The 10,276-nt window shown below is 38.5% G+C and overlaps 1 protein-coding gene across 1 annotated transcript; it reads right to left on the bottom strand.

Annotated features, from left to right (window-relative positions):
* Positions 1-789: 789 nt before the first annotated feature.
* Positions 790-3,567, bottom strand: LOC140152269 (uncharacterized). The gene is made up of 2 exons (XM_072174574.1): positions 3,516-3,567; positions 790-2,423 (listed from the first exon to the last, which is right to left on the bottom strand). The coding sequence occupies exons 1-2, from the start codon at positions 3,565-3,567 to the stop codon at positions 790-792; spliced, it is 1,686 nt and encodes a 561-aa protein (XP_072030675.1).
* Positions 3,568-10,276: the final 6,709 nt, after the last annotated feature.

The raw sequence follows: 10,276 nt of genomic DNA, 5'->3' as shown, positions 1-10,276 counted from the left end.
TGAAAATTCCTGACCCCCACGCTTTTTACTGAGGCACCCTTTATACTGAAAATCCCTGACCCCCACCACTTTTTGCTTTTTCCCCTATTTGTATACATTGATGAAGTCACAGGCAATTTGGTTTGAAGTAAATCAAGTACGCCGAATTCTGCACCTATCATCACACGATAACCTAGTGGATGTAAACATGCATCAAATGGAATTTTATCTTGCGATATGTTTTGCTGGCAGTGGATTGGCACTTTAATATTCTTGTGGTTATTTTATCATTCAATGAAAATATATTGTAAGCTGGCACTCCCACCCTTTTTATTTTACTCCCACCCTTTATATCAATCCACCCTTTTCACCAACAAAGTTTAAACCCCCACCTTTTAAGGATTTTCCAAATTTCCAAGTGGCACCCTTTAAAAGGGTGCCCTGCCAACAGTGGGCCACTTATTAGAAAAGTTGATTAGGGCCCTAATTAATTATGCAAATGGAAATTTGCCAAAGGCATCCATGGGTTTTATATCTTATTTTGTAGCCGATCTGAACATTTTATTTGTATAATTCTTGCATATTTAATTAGAAAATAAGGCCTTCCTGACAACATTGCATAACAAAAATAAAAGAAAGTTGATTAAAGAGTTTAACTTCAACACTACACTATTTTTCGCTCACCTGGAACGTTTTCACTAGTTCGACTAGCGTCTTCAGCAGATGGTGATGCTGTGATGGTATCTTGTCTACGATCGGGATAACCTTCACTGATGACGTCAATCACGTCATATGATTGACAGAATGACGTCATAGGATGTTACGATGTAGCGGCGCCCCCCTGGGCATCAGTAGGTTGTCCCAAATTGGGTCTATTTCGAGTCCTTTGTCCCGATTCAGTCTCGGTTTCTGAGTTCTTATGTGTATAGCTTCCAGAATTCTGCGGGAATATTCTTTTTGTTCCCGTTCAAGCACTTTCACATTTTCCCAGTCAATCTGGTGTCCTTTTGATCTGACTACGTGCTCCCTGACAGCTGATTTGGAACTGCCGGCAGTGGATTTGTGTTCACTAATCCTTTTCTCTAACTTCCTGGCAGATTCACCGATGTAACTAGCATCACAATCAGCGCAGGTGATCTCATACACAATTCCAGATTGCTTAATGGGTTCTGTCTTGTCTTTAGGGGCTACTAAAGCACTCCTGAGTGTATTCTGTGGTTTGAAATTGGTAGAAACTCCCGCAGTCCTAAACACTCTGCGTAACTTCTCAGAAAGGCCTTCTATGTAAGGCAGAGTGACAAAACCTTTGTTGGCCGTCTCCGAGTCCGGGTTCTGAGAAGCGCGGTCTTTCTCCTTGGGCTGGCCGCGGAAGAAAGTCCAGTCTTTATATCCACAGTTCCTTAGGGCGTTTTTAACATGAGCGATTTCCTCCTCCTTATCTGTTTGATCTGTCACAACAGTTTCCGCGCGATGAAGCAGCGTTCTCACGACACTGAGCTTATGTTCAAGTGGGTGGTGAGAGGAGAAGTTCAAGTATTGCTCTGTATGTGTGGGTTTTCTGTACACTTTCACTTTGAGAGTTCCGTCTTGTTGGCGACAAACTAAGGTGTCGAGGAATGGAAGTTTACCGTCTTCTCCTTCCTCCCGCGTAAACTTTATATTTGGATCAATGTTATTAATGTGATCAGTGAATTCTTCGATGTGCGTAGACTTTATCACCACGAAGGTATCATCCACATATCTTTTCCAAATACGCGGCGGGTGGGAGGCAGATGTTAATGCCTGACTTTCGAAGTATTCCATGTAAGCATCCTCGGACAGGGGACTACAGGAACTTCCCATCGCACATCCATAGCGTTGAAGGTAGAATGTCTCTCGGAATACGCAGTAAGAAGTGCCCAGACAAAATCTCAAACAATCAAGCACTTGTTCCGGCTCAAGATTTTCTGCTTCACCTTTCTTCCAGCTGGAATCACTTTTCAAAAGCTCACCGACAACTTCCAGTGTCTTATCTACAGGGATGGAAGTGAACAGAGCAGAAACATCAAATGACACCAAGGATTCATCCGGATCCCATCGTAAATCGCGAATGTCCTCCACGAAGGATTGTGTGTTAGAGATGTGATGTTCGGTGTTGCCAATGAGAGGAGATATAATCCCTGACACAAACCGTGCAAGTTCGTAGGTGACCGATCCGATGCTAGATATAATCGGTCTCAGCGGGGCACCAGCCTTATGGATTTTTATCAATCCATAAAATTTTGGTACATCACAGACAGTCGGATATAATTTCCAATAAGTTCTTGAGTCAATAGCACCTTTATCCTTCAGGTCTTTCAATAATTTGATGAGTTTAGTCTGATATTTCTGAGTTGGGTCTTTCTTTAACTGTTCATAAACATTCACATCCTGGAGAAGTGCGTTTGCTTTCTCTTCATAAACAGCTGAGTCAATAACACAAGTTGCCAACTTCTTGGTTACGTGCCATTTTGACAGGCCATATTTTGGTAACCGAATATCCGATTAAAATAAAATTTTCAGTCTTGTAATCAGGAGAGAATGGGCTCACATATTTCAATCAGACAAAAATCTATATCCAATAGCGTTACCTTAAAGCTAACATTATAAGTGTCTCCTTAACTAATAACAAAAGGTGCCCACTGGTATCTTGGAGGCATTGTCTTTTTTAAAGACATTTCTTGTTTAGTCTGAAGTGGAGCAATTTTTTTTTTTGGCTCAGATGGCGCGACGAAATTTTTTTTTCTTCAAAAAACTACCCAGCCCCGACTTGGTATTTAATGGTGCGTCCCTTAGTAAAACCTAGATACGCTTATGCGTATACTGATGCATGGCCCTGAACGTAACCGTCCTGGCTGAAATCCAGAAATGACGTCATTTGTTCTGGTGCTGTCACTTCCGGGTAACGCAGGAAGAAGAACATGCCTTTTGCAAACAAAATGGCCGACAAGTCCCGGCCCCTTTTCAGCAAAAATACTGCTTATTTAGTCAATGTGAACATGGGGTCATCGCCAGAAATCATATTGGACTAACACGTCAGGTATATGGTATTTCACAATATAACAGGAATGGATTAATTAGGTAATACCAAATATGGAGGTATCCAAAAGTATGCTAATTAGAAGGTTCAAAGAATCAGAATACGATCCTGGTATCCAAAACTATGCAAATGAGTTGAAGGAGGTTACGTGAACATGTAAAGTATTTCTTCTCTTGGTTATAGTGGACCTCTGTGGGCAGAAGTAAGTTTGCGTGAGATTATGGCGAGGACTGAAACTATTCGTCGTGTGAGTGCAAGACTCGGAACATTTTGGGCGAAAATGAGTTATGGATTATAAAAAAAACTAGTCATTGCACACATTTTTAGCTTTATTTAAAGTACAGGTCTTTAATAATTATGTATGTTTTAATGAAGTAAAGAGGTTGAAATTTCTTGTGTTTTTTACTTCTTTCAAAGAGACAAAAATGCTTCTCTTGCAAAACTGACTAAAATGCACATAAGATACTCTTGTACTTACACGACGAATTAGCTTGGCAATTATTACCCAGTGCACCATGGATTTCGCTCATTGATGTTTGTGAGTGTAATAATTTGCACAGTAAGAGGATAACGTGGCATAGGGAAGGAGAAACGTTGTGTCTTATAATTATACGGCTACACTGTAAATTGGCCAGAACACATGGAACGCGTTCATTAATGTAACGGGTTTTTTAACACATGACACATGTTCAACTTATTTAGAGAACACTAGTGTTAATGTAGAGAACACAGGTGTTATTACCTCAGAACACTAGTGTAACATGTTCTAATCCTTTAAACTCTGGTGTTCAAAATTACTATCTATGAACACCTCGGACACATGAAAGAAATGTAACACATGACACGTGTTCAAACATTGATTTTCAGAATGCTGGTGTTCAACCTTTATTTATACATTTTCAAAATCTCATTACTCGACAATAAACAAATGCATGGTAGTATAAACAAGATATTGGCGGTGTTCCGAAGAATTCCGATGAAATCAGAGAGTTTTCACCTAAGGCAAGCCCAAGGCTCGAACCCTCGCCGATCGTATCTCCCGGCTGACAGCGCAACGCATTTTAATGCGATTAAAATCGCTCGGCCATAGTCACCCGCTTGTGTCTCTCCTATGCTTGTTCATCGCTGTCAACAGATATACGGGCTCCGAGTCGCTCCCAAAGTTGCCCTGAATTTCATTCTTCTCTAAATCCTTCGAATTTACTCTCACTATCATCCCATTTGTCTTGGAAAAGACAGTTTGTTATAGCGTTTCTCGGAAGCGTTTCCACGTTGCATCGCCATTGTTGTTGTTGTTGTTGTTACTTATGTCCCTCCTTCAAAGGAGCACCGTGTATTTCTCACTGACACGTCGCAGCTCTCCAACGCCTCTATCTGCTCATGCGTTCCATTTTTGAACACCAGTATTCAATATAATCATTCAGAACACTTGTGACACGTCTGATCAATACTATGTGTTCTACATTATACTAAAAGAACACTAATGTGCAAGGCTTATCATATTTTCAAATACACTAGTGTTCTAAAGAGACAATTATGAACACCTCGGACGCGTCTGAGAGGCGTCACGTGTTCGGGAACATTTGCAGTGTAGAGATTGGTTAACAGTTTGTGTAACTTCTTTCAATCATTGTTATTTACATAACATGAACTTGAAGGAGAGTACTGCGATGAGCAATCGCGTATTAAAGTGGAAATTCTCGGCTCTTTAACACGGCAATCTTTTCTCGTGTTACATTATTATTATATAAAATTAAATCAGTGGCATCAAATTTTTCACATTGGGTTCATCCTTAAATACAAATCACTTGTTTGACTTATTCACCATCTTCAATTTTTGTACAAGAAAAGAGAGCACATCTTAAATGAGATCTATCAACCTATCTTATGCGTAATTTCCTTGTAGAATGTTTTCAAAGAAAATACTCTACATCCTGACACTTATACTAGTCTAGGCCCGATAAAAGCTTCTTCGCGATCGTTGAACTACACTGCAGGCATTTTGGCACAACTAGTAGATGTATTAATGAGTAGATTTCGTGCACTCTGAACACGCCGAGTGACAACTCCGTAATCCTTCGTAACCTCATACATGACCAGAAAAAGGCTGAGTCAATAACACAAGTTGCCAACTTCTTGGTTACGTGCCATTTTGACAGGCCATATTTTGGTAACCGAATATCCGATTAAAATAAAATTTTCAGTCTTGTAATCAGGAGAGAATGGGCTCACATATTTCAATCAGACAAAAATCTATATCCAATAGCGTTACCTTAAAGCTAACATTATAAGTGTCTCCTTAACTAATAACAAAAGGTGCCCACTGGTATCTTGGAGGCATTGTCTTTTTTAAAGACATTTCTTGTTTAGTCTGAAGTGGAGCAATTTTTTTTTTTTTGGCTCAGATGGCGCGACGAAATTTTTTTTTCTTCAAAAAACTACCCAGCCCCGTCTTGGTATTTAATGGTGCGTCCCTTAGTAAAACCTAGATACGCTTATGCGTATACTGATGCATGGCCCTGAACGTAACCGTCCTGGCTGAAATCCAGAAATGACGTCATTTGTTCTGGTGCTGTCACTTCCGGGTAACGCAGGAAGAAGAACATGCCTTTTGCAAACAAAATGGCCGACAAGTCCCGGCCCCTTTTAAAATCGCTCGGCCATAGTCACCCGCTTGTGTCTCTCCTATGCTTGTTCATCGCTGTCAACAGATATACGGGCTCCGAGTCGCTCCCAAAGTTGCCCTGAATTTCATTCTTCTCTAAATCCTTCGAATTTACTCTCACTATCATCCCATTTGTCTTGGAAAAGACAGTTTGTTATAGCGTTTCCCGGAAGCGTTTCCACGTTGCATCGCCATTGTTGTTGTTGTTGTTGTTACTTATGTCCCTCCTTCAAAGGAGCACCGTGTATTTCTCACTGACACGTCGCAGCTCTCCAACGCCTCTATCTGCTCATGCGTTCCATTTTGAACACCAGTATTCAATATAATCATTCAGAACACTTGTGACACGTCTGATCAATACTATGTGTTCTACATTATACTAAAAGAACACTAATGTGCAAGGCTTATCATATTTTCAAATACACTAGTGTTCTAAAGAGACAATTATGAACACCTCGGACGCGTCTGAGAGGCGTCACGTGTTCGGGAACATTTGCAGTGTAGAGATTGGTTAACAGTTTGTGTAACTTCTTTCAATCATTGTTATTTACATAACATGAACTTGAAGGAGAGTACTGCGATGAGCAATCGCGTATTAAAGTGGAAATTCTCGGCTCTTTAACACGGCAATCTTTTCTCGTGTTACATTATTATTATATAAAATTAAATCAGTGGCATCAAATTTTCACACATTGGGTTCATCCCTTAAATACAAATCACTTGTTTGACTTATTCACCATCTTCAATTTTTGTACAAGAAAAGAGAGCACATCTTAAATGAGATCTATCAACCTATCTTATGCGTAATTTCCTTGTAGAATGTTTTCAAAGAAAATACTCTACATCCTGACACTTATACTAGTCTAGGCACGATAAAAGCTTCTTCGCGATCGTTGAACTACACTGCAGGCATTTTGGCACAACTAGTAGATGTATTAATGAGTAGATTTCGTGCACTCTGAACACGCCGAGTGACAACTCCGTAATCCTTCGTAACCTCATACATGACCAGAAAAAGGGAAAATGTCTAAACTGAACATCTATTTTTAAAGCAACTTTCAACATGATACTACGGTAAATGGAATTATCATTTTCATAGCCACGGAGGAAAAACAATATGTGACTCCTCGGCACAACTGAGCCGGATGTCGCCAATCATCATTTTTGAGATATTCAACCAAAATATTCTGCTTGAAATTAGCTTTAAAATGATGTATATCATCATATATAGTACTTGACATTTAAGTAGTGAAAAATCAATAAAACAGTCAATAAATCATTTGTTTCCTATTGTTTATTGGTAAGTTCAATGGAGCATATCTCAATAGTGGCACTGGCGACATCCGGGCTCAGTTGTGCCGAGGGGTCACATATATAGGTTCAATTCATGTTACATTTGACATATCAGCTAAATATGTGACCGTCCACGGCGAATGAGCCGTAAATTCCTCCCCAGTCAATTTTGTTTTATTTCGTGTTTAAAAATAAACATCATAAAACTTAAAAATGGTATATCATTTGACTTCAAACGATATCCAGAAGCGGGGTTATGGTTTGTTAAACTTTGCTCCTTCAACAAAATTACAGCTTTTTACGTTTTTACATGTGTCTCTTTTTCCACATTGTTGGCAATAAATATCAAACAGTCATAATTGGCGGTCATTTCAAATCATCCCAAGTCAACGAGCTTTAAGAAAGTTCTCTCATTGTTAATTGTTGGTTATGCATACCTGTGCAAAAAATACAATGCCTGGTAACCCACCACTTGAACAGGATTTAGCAATAAGCAAACAAAGACCAGAGCTATTTAAAAGTTCTATAGCCATCTAAGGTAGAAGCTTATTATCCACTTCAACAATAGGATTATTGATTAGTTTTTGACTATCGAAATGAGACGGATGTCGGGCCAGCTTAAGTTACTGATGAATATGACCTTCGTACACATTTTACACCGTAACTCAGAATACAATTTAGAGAATTTACGGCTCATTTGTGCTGCCGGGTCACATATAGTAAAATATTATACGTTTTACACTAATGTGTTAACACCGAGCAAATACTGGTTAAAAGAGGTACAACGTCAGTACCTATTTTACTTCTTAAAACAAGTATAATTGGCCGTAAAAACAATCGCGCTAAACAAACAATTAGCCCCCAGATGGCAGGGCCTGAAAGATGAGGGAAAGTAAGGGGTAAAAAATAAAATGTGTAACAGGCTGTCTCTGGGGACCAGTATCAAGAAAAAACATCAAGGCTGCAAGTTCGATAGGGCTGAGGCCGGATACTTCCATGGTGAGGACAAGCAACTAACGGAGTTCCAATATATATTAGCCCCGCAGGGCAATAGGCAACAGGGGGTTTCAATATAGTCATCCTAAACTGCTCTCTCTCTATATATATATATAATATATATAGTAAGTTTAGAGCCATATTATGTAAACTTACTTTATACGGCAGTTTAGTTAGGAGACAAGGTTGATCTACAAGTATAATGGCAAGTCAACCACTGATGTTAACCTGAACTAGTCTTTTAACAACCGACTGGTTGTAATATTTACCCTTGCGGTTAAAAATGATTAAGGAGAGCGTGGCGAGATGGTTAAGAGTGTCAGTCGTACGTGAGTTCCGGGTTCAAGCCCTAGAATGCTACTTGCTGGGATGGTATTGACCGGTGAAAAAATTAATTCAATTGAATTCAATTGGCAACTTGTAATTTGATACAGATGTTTCCTTTTCGATTCTCCGCAATAAAAATTGAATAAATATTCAATTCAATCCATAAAGAATGTAATTCACTCTGGAAAGAGTATAATTCACTGTTTGGAAAGTAGAATAAGGAGTCTTCTGATAAAAGGGCCCCTTGAGTAGTGGTGTGCACCCATTTCTTCTCATAAGCAATAAGTGCATAATACGATAGGAAGAGAATTATGATATTAATAAAGTTGAAAAAGAAACACCTTAGTTTATTCCATGTTAATCAACAGTCTGATTCCGTGATTTTATCTACAGACTTGACATTTAATATGGAATACGTTTCGCAAAATTCCAAGACTGGTCTGGTAGACGTCTGCATAATTTAACCACACGGCTAAATATTACATGTGTGTCGGGAGATGGTATAATATAATAATGTTAAAATGTTCTTTCCATTAGTTTACATTATGGTGCTCATAATGTAGTGAATTAGCGGATTTAAGGAGACTGAACTTGATTTTTGTGGGGGTAAAATTTCTGAATTTGAGCAACATTATTCTGATATTATCAAATTTATTGAGGTTTAAGGCGATTTTACTGAACCTAAATACCAATAGGTGTTCGTCAGAACTGAAATACTTCTGTGATCTACCGGTTTTGAAAGTGGGAGGAGCTTTAAAAATATGGCTCCTAAAAGTGGTACGCACTCAGAAAAAGTTTGAATGGTCCCCTGGAGCCAACTGTTATAAACTTACTGTACACAAAGAAACAGTGTGAGTTCATTGGACAACCAGGAATCCGTACAGTTGATTTTGTACCGTAAATTTATAACATTCGGCCCCAGGGGGCCATTCAAACTTTCTGAGTGCGTACAGCTTCTAAGAGCCCTATTTTTAAGCTCCTCCCCTGTTCAAAAATTTGGTACATTGTAAGTGTATTCCATCTGTGATGAATGCCAGTTGCTGACGAAATTTAAGAAATATCATCTCGAACCCATATAAATTTGATAATAACAAAACCATGTTGCATAAAGTCCGAAGTTGTGTCCTCCACAAAGCTCAAATTCAGCCTCCCTAAATCCCCCCATTTTAGGCAAATTCGCTACATTATTCGCACCATAATGTAAACAAATGGAAAGTACATTTTCTATCAAACAATTATTTTACACCATCTCCCGACACACTCAATTAATATTTGGCCCGTGCGGTCTATGCAGACTCCGCCCAGACCAGTCTTGGAATTGTGCGAAAAATATTCCATATTTTAATATGGAATATTTTAAATGTCAAGTCTGTAGTTTAGTACGGCATATGTGAACATGTGTTCTGAAGTTATGAAAATGAAGGTTGCTAACAATATTAGATCATTATATTTAATATTTAATTCAATTTTTATTGTTTACAAATACAATAAAGGATAATATTAAACTCAGGCGGAAGAGATGTGAATGGGATGCTTAAAGATTATTATATTTACTATTTCATTGTTTAATTTTTTATTGTTTAAAATACAATAAAGGATAATATTAAACTCAGGCGGAAGAGATGTGAATGGGATGCTTAAAGATGATTATATTTACTATTTCATTGTTTAATTTTTTATTGTTTAAAATACAATAAAGGATAATATTAAACTCAGGTGGAAGAGATGTGAATGGGATGCTCATTGGAACAAATAAGATTAATTGGGAATGCATGAAGCATCTGCCACCCAATTTGATAGTGGGTTATTAACATCTAATTACGGGCTGTAACTGCGTGGGGGTGCAATTTAGGGTATTCTGTTAGGCTTTGAACGGAGGCGTTTATTTAAAGGGCTATAATTGCGTGGGATTCAAATTATGGTATTAATTGGTATGGTGTAGGCGTTTTACTTAATGT

The sequence above is a fragment of the Amphiura filiformis genome, chromosome 5 (assembly GCF_039555335.1).
Source record: "Amphiura filiformis chromosome 5, Afil_fr2py, whole genome shotgun sequence".
Taxonomy (NCBI): Eukaryota; Metazoa; Echinodermata; class Ophiuroidea; order Amphilepidida; family Amphiuridae; genus Amphiura; species Amphiura filiformis.
This window is presented reverse-complemented; position numbering and strand designations above follow the sequence as displayed.

What these genes read in the sequence shown, in the direction of transcription:
- LOC140152269 (XM_072174574.1), bottom strand. Translation starts at nt 3,567, where the DNA reads ATGAGCGAAATCCATGGTGCACTGGGTAATAATTGCCAAGCTAATTCG. An exon ending in TTGCCAAGCTAATTCGTCGT is followed by an intron (nt 2,424 to 3,515) that starts GTAAGTACAAGA and finishes TTATTGACTCAG; the next exon opens with CTGTTTATGAAGAGAAAGCA.